The sequence below is a fragment of the Leuciscus leuciscus genome (genome assembly GCF_965113295.1).
Source record: "Leuciscus leuciscus genome assembly, chromosome: 14".
In the NCBI taxonomy this organism is placed as follows: Eukaryota; Metazoa; Chordata; class Actinopteri; order Cypriniformes; family Leuciscidae; genus Leuciscus; species Leuciscus leuciscus.
Window position 1 is genome coordinate 5,007,761 of NC_138738.1, and position 18,702 is coordinate 5,026,462.

Below are 18,702 nucleotides of genomic sequence, written 5' to 3' on the forward strand. Positions count from 1 at the left end.
TTATAGTTTTTCAAGATGGCGGAACTACATGGAAGCCTCCGTGGACTTACCCGTCCCATGTATATAAAGATAATAAATTCTTCGTTTACGAGGATTAGTCTGATCATTGGCATAGGTATTTGTACACCATTGAGGGCATATTTATGAATAAAAATATTGATTTTAGATAATAAAATATCTAAAAAGCTACACATAGTCCCTTTAAAGCAGATGACTTAAAAGTCAGTCGACCGGGAAGATTTTAAAACGAGCCGTTCATTCATAAACACGCAAAATTGCTGTGAAAATACAGACCGGAAGTCAAAAGACAACGCGCTGAAAAGGGGCGGGGCTACAAAAGGTCTATAGGTAAATGCTTGTTTGGCGAGACTGTGAACTGTTTTATGATGGTTTGTCGGCTCAGCTTGTAGGCTCCAAATGCAAGTTTTGTTTTTCTTTTCAATATTAGTGGTCGCATAAAGCATCCAGACACTTAAAACCATTAAAACCTTGAAACCATTTTTGGTTCCCAAAATAACCTTTCAGTAAACAGTTCTACTCTAAAGATCTAAAGAATCTTTTTTTTCCCACTATAAATAACCTTTTGTGGAACGGATGATACAGGTTCTTCATGGAACCATCGGTTTCAAGAGTTTAGTCTGTTTGAGATGTCTAAGTAGGTCTTGTTTTCAACAGAAGTGTGCAGAAGTGTGTGGGTGGACTGGATTTGCATGCTTCAAACTGCTGACCTGCTTTGCTGTCTGTTGGAGAGTAACTTTACCCTCATGGTCTTATTTCAGCTACGGCCCACATCATTAACCATTCTCAAAGTCAAAGAGACTGAGATGTGTGTAGTGTTACAGCAAACCTCTAACCGGTAACTTACCTGAAAGGACTTTATGTTGTGAATGATGTGCTAAAAGCTCATTATACTGTGAGGTTGTGTTTAGTTAGTTTGCATTTTGGACATTTCCTTGTGAAAATGTTCCTGTTATGAAAAGTTTTTCACAGCCTATTATGTGAGGGGACAGCTCGGCCGTTCTCTAATGATCAAACGATACCTAATTTGAGTCAGCATGACATCAGATCTGACCCTATTTACTTTCTAATTCAGTTTCCTGCTTTTATTGTGAGTGATTCATATTCCAAAGAACTACATTTCTTCATAATCTGTAATCAAAATAAATAATTGCTCTTCCGCTGAAGTGATTTTTGTTTTCTGCTGAACTCACTTTGGCCACATGGGCTACTGGGTAATGATCCAATCAATAAAGTGGATAATGGATGTTTTTAAATGCATTTAATGGATGAATTTAATTGCATTTTCATGGATAAATTGAAGTCCCGTCTTACATTATTTTCTCTCTGAAATACGTCAAGTTACGGAAGTAAAATGGGTTGCATACAGGGAATTGATGTTGACATAAATCTAAAGGAACATTTTTTAGGAAGAGGCAGATTTTTATACATTGCAATAATGGAATGGATCATGAAAAGTGGACAGTTCAGACCTGAATGTGAATTTGCATGAGGATGAATAATATTTTGTCCCAGGAATCAGGCCATGTTTATTTGAGCCTCCGCCTGCTGGAAACTAAAGTTCAACCTTAAAAGCAACTTGACGCATCCCGACAGTAACGCTTTTTAACTTATTATTGCGATGACCTGCATTACAATAGTGTTAACCAAAATTAAAGCTGAAGTGTGTAATTTCTCTGTGAACCAAACTGAATTTTAGAAATGATGTTTTTCCCTTTTCCATTGGTGAGACCAACAGATAGCCCCGCCCCAATCTCACGCTATTGGTGGAGCCCCTTAAAAAAGCAGTTAACTATTGGAAAGTTTTCAGAGAATCTGCATTATAAAATAACTAGACTGGATAGCTCTTTAACCTGTCACGATTCTTAATCATCTAAATTTTGTTATTCGATCTAATCGCAGTTATTTGAGCTAACTGTAACAATTGTACAGTTTAAATTTCAATTGCATTTTGCCATTCAAATAATAAAGGGAATTCTAAGTGCTTAAAGAAATGCCATTAAATGTGCAATATTGTGTTTCCTTTTCCGGTGAAAGAATAAAGAATATAAAAGAAAGAAAGATACACTGTTATTAAGTGTACAAAGATATTTATACGAAATTAAGGTTTGTGGGTTTAATCAAACTACATTATATTATATAATATTATTTCATAGCATTAAAGTAAATCGTATGGTCCTATTTAAAATGATATTATGATATGTATGACATTAATCTTCAGCACAAAATACATGATAGTAACAGGTTTATACTTTAACTTGGTCATGGCAGGTGAAAAAGAAAATGGTTTTAGAAGCAAAGCAGTTTGATGAACAATCATTAATCTGCAATGACTAATCATTTTACAGAGACACCCGGACCGTTTATTATAGTAAATATGGGGTAATTTGTTCACTTGTTCATTCTGACATGAAGACCCATGATGTTCCAGGCGGTTTGACCTTTCAGTTTTAAGATTCCCCCAAAAGGACAAACTCAAAGGCATGTATGAATACTGCAAAAGAAGCTTTTTGTGAATGTAGATGAACTGGTTTCAATCTGCTGACTGGTTCACGGTTTTGTTGTGTAAAGCCACCACTGCATCATACCAAGCCACGTCGGTTGTGTGTAGAAAGGTGTTTTGTTATTTGCTTTCTTTGCCAGACCTCCTCCCTCTCTTACTCGGAACTCAGTACATTGTTTCTCTGAGGGTCACAACAAATACATTTACTCTATTTTAGGGTGGAATGATGTCCTTACTTTAACCACACAAAGGTTTGTGGTGATGAAGGTGATGACATTTTCAATTAGAGACTGACGTTGGTATTTTCAATATGCTGACTGAAGTTACTGCCAATAGTTTAAATGTAAAAATGAAAGCAATCAATACTTTTACATCATCGCATTTTAATGTTGCTACTTATTTTATTCTGCATACTTCAACAGCTTTAGATTTTTGTTAACAATATCTACTTTGTCCTTATAGCCGAATCCAGAGCTTTCTGTACATTTGGAGCATAATTTTTTATTAAATTTTCTTGTTATTTTTTTTTATATATCATTCAAAAGTTCAAAAGTAAATTAATTTAAAATAAATAATACATTTAAAATGAAATGTATGTTTTTAAAGTCTTTAAACCCCTTTGATCTCATTAAACCTGAAACATTATAAATGTAATATTTATCATAAATATTAAGTAGGTGCTTTAAATCTCTTGACTTGTAGTGCATATAAACATGTTTTTTCTTGATGCTCCCTTCCAGTATTGACTAGCTCAATGACAAAGGCCCTTTTTTCCCAAGTCTCCTCTTTAACAAACATCAAAGCCTCAGGAGACAGGGTGAGTCAAAGCTTGCCAATTTGTTTCCCAGTCAACCACATTCACTTCCCTAATATGTCTGGTTACAGTCTGTGCGCTCCAAAAGGTGTCAGAGTGCTTTGAAGTGCAACTGGGATGAAGATTTTTTTTGCGGCCTTATACACAAAAACGTGATGCGAAATGGACCGAGTTGATGACATTTGAAGGTGTTTTTTAGCTGAAGTATGTGGCTGAGCCTGTTGGCTGAAAGAGTGCCAGATATCTGTGTTTGAACAGTGGGCCGCTGCCTGAGAGAGAGAGAGAGAGAGAGAGAGAGAGAGAGAGAGGGAGGAGAGAGAGAGAGAGAGAGAGAGAGAGAGAGAGAGAGAGAGAGGGAGGAGAGAGAGGGAGGAGAGAGAGGGAGGAGAGAGAGAGAGAGAGAGAGACATATAGAGAGAGAGAGAGAGAGAGAGAGAGAGAGGGGGGGGAGAGGGGGAGAGAGAGAGAGAGAGAGAGAGAGAGAGAGAGGAGAGAGAGAGGGGGGGAGAGGGGGAGAGAGAGTGGGGGGGAGGGGAGAGAGAGAGAGAGAGAGAGAGAGAGAGAGAGAGAGAGAGATAGAGAGAGAGAGAGAGAGAGCTGATCAGCTTCTGCTGCTAATACTCAGTCGTCAGCAAACTGTAGAGCTGGTACAGTACATGAGAGTGTTCATTCAGTTATGCCTCATAACTGCCAAGATGATTCATTCGTTCTGACAATTAATGTTCTGTCATGTTCCAACACTTTTATTTAATTTGAATAGTACACAGGGATATTTGACTCACATTGGATGGTTACTTTGTCCTTATTCTTAAAAAGTTCAAATCCATTTTTTTTTTTTTTATGGATTATTTTGTGTAGAGGAGTGAAGCTTATAAAAACTGTAAGGTTTCCTGGTCATATTTCAACCCAAAATCAAAAGAAAAGTATATATATATATATATATATATATATATAACTGTAACCAGACATATTAGGGAAGTGAATGTGGTTGACTGGGAAAAAAATTGGCAAGCTTTGACTCACCCTGTCTCCTGAGGCTTTGATAAAGAGGAGACTTGGGGAAAAAAAGGCCTTTGTCATTGAGCTAGTCAATACTGGAAGGAAGCATGAAGAAAAAAACATGTTAATATGCACTACAAGTCAAGAGATTTAAGGCACCTACTTTTACATTTATACATATTACATTTATAACGTGTATATATGAAGAGTTCAGATGCAAAAGCCTGTAAGTGCCATCTGAAATTTTCTTCTAGAATGATCATTTTTATCAAACTTGTATATTTAAATTTAGTAATTTCACTTAAATGACAATGAAAATGACCTATTACCTATTATTATATATATAATTTTTACATTTTATTTAAAATTTATTTATTTATTTGTTATGTATTGTGTATTGTGGTGTTGTAATGTGACAAACAATGTTTAACCCTTAAATGCATGAATGTTTCACCAGTCATTATTACATATTCAGGTCTTTAGCGACCCGGATCTAGATCTATCACGGATGAATCTCTAACCACCAAAATTGCAACCAGAATCAATATCAAAATCAATATTTTGATAGCCGACAGCTTCTTCACCAGATCCACCATCAAGTGACAGTGACACTTATATTTGATTTGGTACAGTACTTGCTCTGCAGTAAATCTGATGATACTTGTGTAGGCTATTCTTTTGTTTTAAGCCTGGGATTTCCTGCGGTAATTATGAGTGAAACATCACGCCATCATTGTGTATCATTGTCATATTGAGGAATAAAGGTGAATTGCACTTAGTGAGTCATCAGAGATTCAATTATTGTTGTGCAGAATATGCGGGGGATGATGCAACAATATATGGTTTCTGTTTTTTTTTCAAGTCATCTCGGATTATTTTTCCAACAATAAAGTATAGGCCTATGAATAATGCAATGCTAATTGACATAGCCTTTATTACAGTGTAGAAACTATAAAATATATTTTCTGCCTTATTCTGTGATAAAAATGGAAAAAGTCTTTGTTATAGCATGAACCAATAATAAAATTGTAATTAGGAAAATATAGGGAAAAAATTACCAATTACAAATTTTTGGTTATTGTTCAGCAGTGTATTTGACAAAGGTCACAAAATATCATAATATTAATCCATAATACCATGGATTGGAACTATGTGTTGTACTGCCTTTAATGTTGCAAAAAAGCTGCAGAAATACATCTATGCATTATGGTAATGACAATTTTGAGGATAATATCATGGAAATATTGCATTTAAAAAATTTTCTTTATGTAAAATTTAGTATGTATGTATATATATATTTAAATATAAAAATGTTATATATATATATATATTTTTTTTTTTTTTTTTATATATGAGCCGTATGTGTTTTTGTGTGATTCATCCAGAGAGATATATGGCAGTTAGAGGTTTACTTTAGATAATGTGCCACAGGCACTGTTTAATCTGTGCTGAAAGCTGGAAACTGTAGAGGTGGGGCTGAAACTGGCTGTGTTGCGGCATGTTTAAGTTTTAAACTTATATGTCAGCGTTTGTTGTTGCTGAATCCGTGACATCCAGAATGAGAAACACGTTATAGATTAACTCGGGTGCATCTAATGCCATAAAAATCTAAATTGTTTCCACTTTATGCGAGTCTAAGGCTATGCGTTGACATCAATAACTGCTTAAAACAGAGGTGGCACTGTTGCCTTATGGAAAAGTCACTGAATTGGTTCAGAATACCCATCAGGGCATTGATTATCTCTCTGTAAGTTATCTCTTATTTACGTCAACAACAACAAAAAAGTATATTTATATGACTAAATTGTTCCGGCTACATTGTCATACACCAAAATAGGGTCTATTATTCCTGTTCAATGCAAAATGTCTTGAAGTAGGCTACTTAAAAGATCGTCACTTTTAATTAGATTCTTTTTTAATACATTTTTAATTGGTCTATAAACAAAAGCTTTGAATGTTGTCACGCCTACATTTGGCATCATGCATGTCTCATTCACTGTTCACCGAGGACAGCAGTTTACCGGGTTACAGGGACCTCTGCTGGTCAAACACATATATTCTGGTTATAATTGATAATAAAGTTAACATAATAAAGAGCTTTATTGCTAAGTGTGCTTGCACACAGAAGGAATTTACCTTTGTGTGGAAACTTCCAGTACACCCATTTAAATATAACAAGGGCATCTAACTGTTCAGGAGGGAAATAGCCTGTGGGAAGAAACCTGTGCTTAGACGTCCGGACGGCAGGAGTTAAACTGGGTTGTGACTGCATGGGGGAATGGAGTCCGTACTGTCTGTTGTAGTCTCCTGATGTCTGATTCGGTGGTTGAACCAAACCGGACAGTACATTAATAAACGCTGTTCATTGTTTGTTAATAATGCATTAACTATTGTTAACGTGTTGGACCATCATTTCAAGAAATTTCATAAAGAGCAAATGGGATATGAAATTTAAGACTCAATGGCCTACATATTTCCCTGAAATTACCAGCGGATAAGGTTAGTTTTCCCAGGGCCCATCTGAAGCTGTTGATGGATTAGTTTCCTGCAGAAAGGCACAGTTGTAAAGCAGGATTAGGTAGGATTGAAGCATATGTGCACACCAGCAGTTCTCAAACTACAGCCTTCTACATTTCCAATGGAGTGTATTCTAAATTTTCTTCATCTAATGGTGGATTACAGGAAACCATTGATTTATCTGATGAATAACACCCACCATAAGACTGACGGACCTGCTGATGATTGACAGCTTTGTAGCTCCTGATGACCTTTAAGGGCCCAAAAGGAATACAGGAAGAAAAGATTGGCTTGATTAGTTTTCACTCCAATTGTTTTGGAACATGAAATCAGTTTAATGTCTCCCAGACCAAAGATGACTCACCAATAGACACACAAAATGCGTTTAACTGCTCAACCAAGGCCAGGTTCGTCATCGCACAAACAAAGTTAAGTGTCTGAAGTGCATCCGGACGCAGGGGTCCTGAATCAGTTGATTGATCCCGTTTGGCATGTTGAGTCATGTCTCTCATACACGGCTTTGGGCTTGGACTTTGGATTAATCTTTAAAACAGATATTTAAAGATGATGTTTAACAATGGAAGATACAGCATATGCACATTACTCTCTTATTACTTATGCTTTCATGACTGGTTCTGAATCAACGTTATATGTTTAACTGCCCTTTCAGCATAGTGGTGACCTTTCTTAAATGTCAGCAGTGAAACCAGCTCCAACCTTTTGTTTATTTCTGAATGATTCAGCATCAAGAAAGGCATGCTAATAAAGCTTTGTGTTTTAAAAACAATTTGTCTCCACAGTAAAATGCCTCATCATTTAAGTTGTTCAGTGTTGTTATCATATAACTATAACTAAAACTATTAAACTAAAACTATTAAGCATTGTTTTTGGTCATTGAAATAAAGCTGAAATAAAATAATATATAAGCCATGGAGGAGCGAAGGTAGAAGGATCCATAGAAGAGTGGATGGTGGTAGGATCCTTGGAGAAGTGGATGGTTGAAGGATCCATGGAGGAGCAGACGGTGGATCCATGGAGGAGCAGACGGTGGGAGAAGCCATGGAGGAGCAGATGGTTGAAGGATCCATGAAGGAGCGGACGGTGGGAGAAGCCATGGAGGAGCGGAAGGATCCATGGAGTAGCAGATGGTGGGAGAAGCCATGGAGGAGCAGACGGTGGATCTATGGAGGAGCAGACGGTGGGAGAAGCCATGGAGGAGCGGAAGGATCCATGGAGGAGCAGATGGTGGGAGAAGCCATGGAGGAGCAGACGGTGGATCTATGGAGGAGCAGACGGTGGGAGAAGCCATGGAGGAGCGGAAGGATCCATGGAGGAGCAGATGGTGGGAGAAGCCATGGAGGAGCAGACGGTTGAAGGATCCATGAAGGAGCGGATGGTGGGAGAAGCCATGGAGGAGCAGAAGGATCCATGGAGGAGCAGACGGTGGAAGAAGCCATGGAGTAGCAGACGGTGGGAGAAGCCATGGAGGAGCAGATGGTGGGAGAAGCCATGGAGGAACAGACGGTGGGAGAAGCCATGGAGGAGCAGACGGTGGATCCATGGAGTAGCAGATGTTGGGAGAAGCCATGGAGGAGCAGACGGTGGATCCATGGAGGAGCAGATGGTTGAAGGATCTATGAAGGAGCGGACGGTTGAAGGATCCATGGAGGAGCAGACGGTGGGAGAAGCCAGTGGGAGAAGCCATGGAGGAGCAGATGGTAGGAGAAGTCATGGAGGAGCAGACGGTGGGAGAAGCCATGGAGGAGCAGACGGTGGATCTATCGAGGAGCAGACGTGGGAGAAGCCATGGAGGAGCGGAAGGATCCATGGAGGAGCAGATGGTGGGAGAAGTCATGGAGGAGCAGACGGTAGGAGAAGCCATGGAGGAGCAGACGGTGGGAGAAGCCATGGAGGAGCAGATGGTAGAAGTGGAGGAATGGATGGTGGTAAAAAATCCGTGGAGGATCCGACGGCCAATGAGAGTTTAGAGCGACCCAGGAGACAGCCAGGAAGGAGGTGACCCACGGCGGAAATGATGGAGGGAGGAGCCAAGATGGACACTTGAGCCCAGCTGACAGCGGTGGGGACCGGCGGATCAGGGCTGATGGTGGAGACGAAGGGTTGCAGGGATCCAGCAGAGGCGGAGTCAAAGGAAAACAGCTAACCAAGTAAATACAAACTAAAAGTTCATGAAAGCAAAAACAAACAGGCAGACCGTGACAATATTATATATTATATTATATTATAAACAAGTACTTGACCAATCTTCTGTCTCTATTAATATAAATGTATCTTTAAAGATCAATTGATTAGTTAGCTAAACTCTATAACGAGTACGTATTCTCTGTAAAATGTCTGAAGTAGTCAGTGAAAATCAACCTTTCAATGTACAACAAAGGAACTTTTGGAACAACAAAGGAACATGACCTACAATGACATGCTTATTTGTACAATCTAGAAAAGTGAGGTGTGAGAGTGAGAGACAGATGGATGAGAAGGTCTCTCTCTCTCTCTCTCTCTCTCTCTCTCTCTCTCTCTCTCTCTCTCTCTTCAGATGCTGTTTACTAATGGAGGCTGGTGGATGGTGAGTGGGTGAAGTGTGTTGGTCGTCTTGTCTGAGACGCACTGTTCAGTGTGGTACAGTGTTTTATGGGAACTCCACGATGACTTCATTGCAGCTTCACTAGTAAAATGAGGTGTTTTAAATACATTGCATGCTGTTTTTATTTTTAATTGCTGAATGCAGTTGTTGTGTGTCATGTTAATTCCAGCTCTATGTCCATATGAACTAGAACTATGGGTCACATTATGCATTAATATGAAATTATATATTTTACATATACATATTATTATTATATACAAATTATATATTATACATACACACATATTTATTTAACCATATTTTGGGGACAAATTTGTTCCAGAATTGAGCTAAACCACAAAAACTTGGGGACATCCTCATTTGTTAAAATGGCACACACAAAATGTAAATGCCTTTATTTTTTCCTTCTTTTTTTTATTTTTTAAATGCATACAGTTTTCTGGTAGGGTTAGGTTATAGTATTTATGACTGCATATAAAAACTATAGAAGTCTATGCAGTGTCCCCATTTTTAAACGTGTGTGTGTGTGTGTGGTTCAGGTAAACCCTAATGGCCCCCATGAGGAAACCAGCTTATAAATCATACTAAATGATTTTTTTTAAATGTAAAAATGCAGAACGTTTTCTGTGAGTGGGTATAGGGAAAAGCATATACAGTTTGTACAGTTTAAAAATCCTTATGTCTATGGAAAGTCCCCATAAAACATGGAAACCCAACATGTGTGTGTCTAACTGCTTTAACACAGCTCCAGATGGAGAGACTGTTAGAAATCAGGCCTCCCCTGCTGCTCATCTTGGAGCTCTGGCTTCCATCCCGTGGTTGTCACACCGCAGAGAGGAGCATCTCCAGGGCTGGCGTATAGGCTCTGCACACTGTGACCCAGATACACGGCAGCGCACCCAGAACACAACCTGTCTCTCTGACTTCCTATTCCTCCCTTCCTCGCTATTGTGTCCCTTCCCTCAGACACAAAGCCTGCTGATCCCTGAACAGTGAACACCCAGGGGCCTTTGAGGTGGTTGTTAAGATGAACATAATTTACTGCATCACTGCATCAGGTAATCAAGGTTTTTGAACCACCTTTCATGTTAAACACACTGTATAACACTGAAGTCCAGTGCAACGATTGACGTTAACCAGCAAATTACAAATAATTATTTGTATCTCAGATGAAATGGCTTAAAAATGGCCATGATGAGAGTGAGTTTTAGAGTACATGCATTTCATTTGATTTGCATCATATGTCTGCAGTTTGCTCTTTTGCAGTATTAAAGAACACTAAGGCTACGACATTTAAAGTAGCTCTACAACCCACACACACACACACACACACACATATATATATATACACACTAAACAAAAATGGTGCTAAATAGCACTAAAAGTGGTTCATTGGCTTGTAATCATAGGGGAACCACTTTAAGTGCCATATAGCACCTACCTTTGTCAAATGGTGCTATGTAGAACCATAAGAGGTGCCATATAGCACCTTAACCACCCCAAAGAACCGCTGAAGAACCAAACTGGGCTTAACAGGTTCTTTAAATGGTAGTGGTGCTATATAGCACCTTAACCACCGCAAAGAACCCCTGAAGAACCGCTGAAGAACCATTTTTTTTTAGTGTGTATATATATATATATACTTTTTGGTACATTTATGTGGTTGTTTAAATCTATTATTTTAAGTGAATCATTTGAAAGTGAAAGTGCTTGTTCAGTTGACTTAATAAAAATGAGCTAAAGCTGCTGTCACAACTTAATTTTGTTGTGTTCAGTCCACTTAAATATGTAAAATGTAAGTTTACTTAGGCAAGGCAAGGCAAGGCAAGTTTATTTATATAGCACATTTCATACACAATGGCAATTCAAAGTGCTTTACATAGAAGAAATTAAAATAATGAAAAGAAATAAGAATAATTAAAACAGTTTAGAAAAATAAAATAAAATACAGTACTTTTAAAAAATAAAAAAGAATATTTATTATAGATCTTTCTTTCAAAGGATTCCCTTAAGACTTAAATCTTTCAACCTTCTTTTAACCTTCAATCTTCTTACGACTTCCATCTATCAACTTTCCTTTAACTTTCTTTTCTCCCTCATTTACTCACACGTTCTTTTCACTTTCTTTAGCACTTTAGCACTGCGTTCACATTCTTTCTCAGACGAAAACTTTAATATCGTCATTTAAATACTGTTCTACTTTCAAACCCACATTAATCACTTTCACATTATCACCTTCTGAGTGGGCATTTACAGTTTCGGGCTAAATGCCCTGCTGACATAGGAGAAATTAAAATAATTAAAAGAAATAAGAATAATTAAAACAGTTTAGAAAAATAGAGTAAAATACAGTACAGTACAAACAGTCGGACGAACAGCGGCACAGTGCTCATTCAGTAAATGCACAGCTAAACAGAAGTGTTTTGAGTCTGGATTTGAATGTGACTACTGTAGGAGCACCTCTGATCTCTTCTGGAAGCTGGTTCCAGCTGTGGCTGGCATAATAGCTTAATTAAGTTAATAATAACTTAATTAGCTGCATGTGCTGATGTCTAAAATTAAGATTAATGTACTTACTCAAATGTTTCTTAACTTAGTGAATTTTACTTTTAAAATGTACTTTAAACAGTGTGAAAAACATGCCAAAAATGGAGTAAATTTTACTCATTGTTATTTGTGTATTCCGATGTGGTCCGATTCCCGAACGAATGACTCTTATGAACTGATTCTTTATAATGAATCATCGACTTGTTTGGCGTGATTACTGAATTAATCTAAACTCAGTATCCTATTGTTTAAGTTAGTTTGTGTCCGATTCTGAACGAACCAAGCTCTGTTATTGTCATGAGACTTAGGCTACAGTAAATAAGTGCAATTACTGACATGTTAATTATGATAACACGTAATTAGTTGTAGGCTTATATTTCATAAAATGAATAAATAATAGGCTGCGTCACCACATTTATATAGGTAGCCTACCGATTATTTTGCATTTATGTCTGTGAAAACAGAGAAATCTGAAATGATTTCTCGATTTGGCTGAGTAAATGCAAAAATAAACCTTTTTTCTTTATATAGGCCTATTCCTCCCTCAAAGATAAACGTTAAGAGGAAGCATAACCCGAAGCGTTATCCTTTTTTTTTTTTTGATAACCAAACCCCTTTTATTGGAGGTGACGGGTAAAAGTGGCCTAATTGCCGAATTGTTTGATAAACGATTTGTTAAAACGAACGGTTCAAAAGAACCGATTCACTCAATGACTCGGATTCCGCGGGGCTGTGCGCGCTGACGGTGCTGCGTTCGCTCGAGCGCATCAGCGGCGCAGCATCATTTTAACGCACCACCTTGAGGAGACGCAACACAAAATGGCTTTGCAAATTTAACGCTCGACTGAGAAGAAACTCTCAAAGCACCATCAGGAATATAGGACTCTCGTTGTTTTTCTTAAATAACAAAGACCATACACAAGAAACAAGCCTGGAAATCAACGGCGGACGGTGGGGGGAATTAGGGGACAGTCATGGCGGGGGTGGGAGCCAGGGGGCGAAAGACGGGACTCCCTGGGTTCTGTTGGAAAACATGCTATTTCCACATTCTCTTTTGGGTCGTGTCTGTTTGTGGAGAAGAGAGGACCTTCATTGTTGAGGTACGTGGAAAGGAGACGACATGTCCACCATCCTCACCTCCACTGGCTGCGCGTGAAAGAACCTGTTCCATTGAGCAACACGGATGCGTTATAGCGCACAGCGTTTGGGTATCTGATGGGTATCTCCATTAGAATGAAGTATATATTCAAACGGGTTTATTAGCTGAAGTGGATCAAGCATATAATAAATTAATGATATAGTGATGCATAAATACATAAGTGACATTAACAACCAAAGCATTTTTTTAATACATTTAGTTTTTGATCGTTTTAAACAATTAATAGCTAATAATCACCATTAAATACATGATATTTTAAAATTCGTAGGCTACGCACCATACCCGAAAACTGTAAACAAGCATGATACTACAGGTAAAACAATAACAATGCACCCAAACATCAATATCTGAATAAATGTAGTATATTCGAAAACATAATTATTTCATATGATATTAATATGTTTGTATTATTCATTATGATTTGTTATTTTCTAAGGCATTGTAGGTTGTGCAAAAATGCAACAATAACAATGCAACCAACCCATACACATGTGAATGAAATCTCATTATTTCTCTCTGCTTCGTTTTGCATTATATTCTGCCCCAGACAGACATTAAGTGTTTTATGTTAGCTCTTCCTGGAAATACAGCACACTGAAACCATTATCAGGTTGCCAGTAATTGGATAATTTCATTGCGCCACTCACTCCACATGCATTCCCTTATTATACCCTATATATCTTTGTTGTGAGCATTAAGCCTTTTGCTCAGTGCAATGTTAGATATAAAAGATTGAATGACACATCGGTCCTGTTCAAGATACGTGCATCTTATTGAGCAAAGATAGGACAAAGAGCTTCAGTTAAGATGGAGATTAGCTAGCATAATAATTTTCCTTAAGGACCCAATAACTGTTTTGAATGATAGAGGTTGCATTTATAGCCACGTAATGCTTTTGTTTTGATGTGCAGCTGCTGTTTTTGTGTGTGTTCCAAATATAGGTTCCTCAATAATTGATAGGAAAGGCATGGGAGCAGTTCTCCTGGATTCAGCTTTGTTGTGGCAATAGGTTACTTGGTGAATAGAGATCTCACCCTTTACTCTGTCATGTCACAATATTTAAAGATAAAACATTTCTTTATGGCATAATTTGCTTGCTAAAAGGCTGATTTTCACTGCTATTATGCAAATACAGATATACAAGGTGCACAAATGTTGTGATATGCAGCTTGCTATTATTGTACTGTGTAAGCAAACGGAGAGTCTTTGTGGATATCAACATGCATGAATCTCCTTTTTACTTTGACAGAATAATTCTGTCCTAAACATACACACATTTCAAAAATGACAATATAATAGATTCATTGATATATGGAGAGTTGGATGTTTCTGCCCATTTTCTGTTCGCATGCCAGGAGCGTTTTAACCCTCCGTTTCTTTGTTTCATTCATGAGTGTGACTTGAGGCAGGTGCTTCAGAAAGATTACACATAATATCTACATGCACTAATTCTGTATACTGATTCTTATGGGCACAATTTAGATTGATTGATTCATTAATTACAAAACAGCGTGATACATTTTTGGGTGTACACAATTTTCTGCAAATACATTATTTTAGCTTCATGACCTAATTTTTTAATTGCAATTCATAAGATTTGTGGTAGTCCTTAACTTGCATAAACTGATATTTACAGGTGTTTACATGATTCGTTTTCACCTAAAATCGGAAAACCTTTTGTTTAAGCCGTTCATTTACAGGACAACAGCATTTCGGGAGCCTGAAAACGCAAACGTTTGGAAATGGGTTTCAAAGTGCAAGTTTTTGAAAATTATACTATTATCATCTTCATGTAAACATCAAAAACAAAAAAATTGTGAAACTGTGACATCATGCGTATTACGTGTTCAGTTTATAGGTGCGTAGTGTTTCTTTACAAAGTGACATCGCCAACTACTGGCCTGGCAGCAGAATACAGCGTTTTTAGTCGTTTTTGCGGATCTATGTGTACGGGGATTGTTTTGACAAACATTGTTGTCTGTACGTGAAAATGTTCAAAAATGCAAAGACATTTTTTTTCCATTTTTAGTGCATCATTGTTGTGCAAACGTGCCCTTAGAAAAGGTTCCTGTTAGATATCGAAAATGGAGGTAAAATAGGTTTCCGATGTCAGTATCCATTCAAAACGAAATAATCTGATCATGATGATCCAGTTAACTGCTCATTCTGTTTTCATATATTAATCTTTTAAGACTAGACTATGATATCAGATTAGACCATATTATATAGATTATATCTTCCTATCTCAGCAGGCCACATTCTGCTTCACTAAATAGCTTCAATCATCAGAGATTCAGTGATTTGGATGTGGATTTGGATGTATTTGCTGTAGTTTGGTTGAGTTGTGCTGAACAAATACCAGCAGCAAAGATGCTTTTTGTAGTACCAGTTAAGTGTGTCACGAGTTCTGGCCAACCATGAAGAAGTGTCTGTTCCTTTACTAAAACAGGTTAATGACAAAGAACCGGGCGGAGCTGCTAATGTGGAAAATGATAAGTGATGGCAGTTGGTGAAGATGAAACTCTGTTCTCTGCGAGCTTCAGTCTCATACTCTTAGGCCATGTTTACTCCTGGTATTAAGGTCGACCAGTGGACAACGCTAAATACAAGTGTAAACGGGGTCAAAAAAGTTTTGAGCTTTTCCACTTAAAGGGATACTCCACTTTTTTTGGAAATAGGCTCATTTTACAACTCCCCCAGAGTTAAACAGTTGAGTCTTACCGTTTTCGAATCCATTCAGCCGAATCCGGGTCTGGCGGTACCTCTTTTAGCATAGCTTAGCATAGATCATTGAATCGGACAGGACCATTAGCATCTCTCTCAAAAAAATGACCAAAGAGTTTCGATATTTTTCCTATTTAAAACTTCACTCTTCTGTAGTTACATCGAGTACTAAGACCGACGTAAAATGAAAAGTTGCGATTTTCTAGGCTGATATGGCTAGGAACTATACTCTCATTCCTGCGTAATAATCAATAAACTTTGCTGCCGTACCATGGCGTAATGATAGGCGTAATGATATGACGCAGCGCCTGAAAATAGTCCCCAGCTCGGTAACTTCCAACGTGACCGGGACTAAGTTTGTCTAACCTATTAGACCTATTTTCAGGCGCTGCGTCATATCATTACGCCTGCTGGACTCATGGTACGGCAGCAAAGTTTCTTGATTATTACGCAGGAATGAGAGTATAGTTCCTAGCCATATCAGCCTAGAAAATCGCAACTTTTCATTTTACGTCGGTCTTAGTACACGATGTAACTACAGAAGAGTGATGTTTTAAATATAAAAAATATCGAAACTCTTTGGTCATTTTTTTGAGAGAGATGCTAATGGTCCTGTCCGATTCAATGATCTATGCTAAGCTATGCTAAAAGTGGTACCGCCAGACCCGGAGATCGGCTGAATGGATTCGAAAACGGTAAGACTCAACTGTTTAACTCTGGGGGAGTTGTGAAATGAGCCTATTTCCAAAAAAAGTGGAGTATCCCTTTAAGTCCACTTCCTGAGGTAATCAATAGCGCATTTGACCGGATTGCTTTCGTAGTGTAAACGTTCATGTGGTCGAATGGGTTCCAACAGCCACAAAAGACAGTCTACTCTACTGACCTAATGCTTAAACATTATGGGAAGCCAGACGGGATTTAAACTTTGTCGGCTGAAGACCTAAGTTTAGTTTAGACATGAAAAACGTACCAAGCACGATGTTCTCTCACCATTCCTGATTTCTAACACGCTTTTTTTTTTTCATGTTAAATATCCTGTTTCACATTATGAAAGTAAAATGGGTTGCACATGTCATTTCATGTTGACTCTAAACAAAGGCTTTGACTCTCGGGGGCGAATTGTGCCGAGCGTTTTGACTTGAATCTTAAGTCATTTGGAGAAAAATTTATTTGTTTAGTTAAAAGCATGTCAGTTATCTTTTCTGAATGTCGTTTGACAAGATGCGTATGACTTGGTCTGACAGTGATGTCTTAGTGTGCCGTCTCCGTCTGACATCCATTTTAATGGATGACAGCTGTTATCTGCAAAAGACAGAGTTCACAGGGCAAAGAGAAGGTGGTCTTCATCAGAATATTTTCATCAAAGGCAAAGAATACACTATTACTATTGCTCACTGACAATAATGTTAAGTGGTAAAACTGTGCAATTACTTTTTCCTCAGTGATCAGACTTGTTTTATTGCCAGGAACAACCCAGCAATCGCATAGCAGCAACTTTCTTGGGTAAGCACCACTCACCGTTTCTTCAGAAAATGTCAATATCTAGTTTGTAGATGCTGTATTTAAGCGGGCCTGTGATATCGAACTGCTGTCTGCACATTAGAGGAATCCCAGCGTCTAATCTAATCAAAAAAGGCACAAAAAAACAAAACCTAAGCATTTTTGAGGTTAACTCATTGTACTATTTGCTTTGTTTCAGACAGAAAGTAGCTTAATAAGGCATAATGGAGCTTTTTGGTCATTTGGTGGTGGAGATATACAGTCATGCTGGATTTTCAGTCTGATGTAGTTCTATTCCTGAACTATCAATTGATTTCTCTATTCTGTGTCTAGCCCTGTGCAGATAGAAAACCTCTTTACCTTCATGTCACAGACTCCGAGAGGCTGAAACCCGGCGAGGTTAGATTGCCGTCTCCATCTGACAGTTTAATTTTAGCCACAGGAGCAGTTAAGCCCCACCAGTTTGTTGGATTTGAATATAAATGCTCAGCGGTTGCTTCCTGTAATGAACTGCACACATTCACTGTACAACAAAGACTCAGGACCATTATGAGGGAATTCATTCAGCTTTTAGAAAAGCTTCATTTTTCAAATGGAGATTTGAGGATGTTTTGGTGTGGCACTAGTTCAGCCGGATTGTGAAGCATGCTTGGTACCTTTGTTGGCGTTTCGTTCATTTATGAAGATGTTTGAGAGGGAAATTTTATGGCTTAAGAGTCTTGCTGAGCTCATGAGATTTATTAAAGATCTCATTGAATGAATATATAAACAGTCTTTACCTAAACTAAGTCTCTGAGATCCGGACACCTTGCACTTCTGGAGACTCCAGGTAGGTTGCAGTTCTGGAAAATGGTGGTGCTGGAGACTAAAGGGTTCCTGATGGTTTCACACTTAATTCTTAATTCTTTTGCTGTTAACATGTGTCTTTTCTTCTCCACCTGTTTTTGTCTGACCCTGCTGACCCAATGAGCATTTCACTGTCCAATGGTCATGCCTTAATTGCAATTTCTAGTATTGCATTAGTATTGCATCCTTCTCATGGGCATTTAATAATTTTTGACTTTTCAGTCTTAGCTAAATCTCTTTTTTGGCTTATTTTATCTGTAAAAGAAAACGTGCCTAATTATTATGCACACCTGAATATAAGGCGTTTTTCATTTCCAGCCTTCATGAGCAATTATATATCACTTATAAATGATTAAATCCAAAATTAATAGTTGTTATGAAGATTCATGTTTTTTGGAATTGGCCAAATGTGCCTGAAGAAAAAATATGATCAGAAAACCAACGTGCCTAATAATTCTGCACGCAGTGTATAT

General features: G+C 38.0%; 1 protein-coding gene across 1 annotated transcript in view; it reads left to right on the forward strand.

The window, feature by feature from the left end:
* Window positions 1-12,731: 12,731 nt before the first annotated feature.
* mmp24 (matrix metallopeptidase 24) overlaps window positions 12,732-18,702 on the forward strand; it is a 36,163-nt gene continuing 30,192 nt past the window's right edge. The window contains exon 1 of the mRNA XM_082136407.1: window positions 12,732-13,100. Within this exon, the coding sequence (XP_081992533.1) occupies window positions 12,975-13,100 (126 nt within the window). The 5' untranslated portion in view covers window positions 12,732-12,974. The remainder of the gene's footprint in view (window positions 13,101-18,702) is intronic.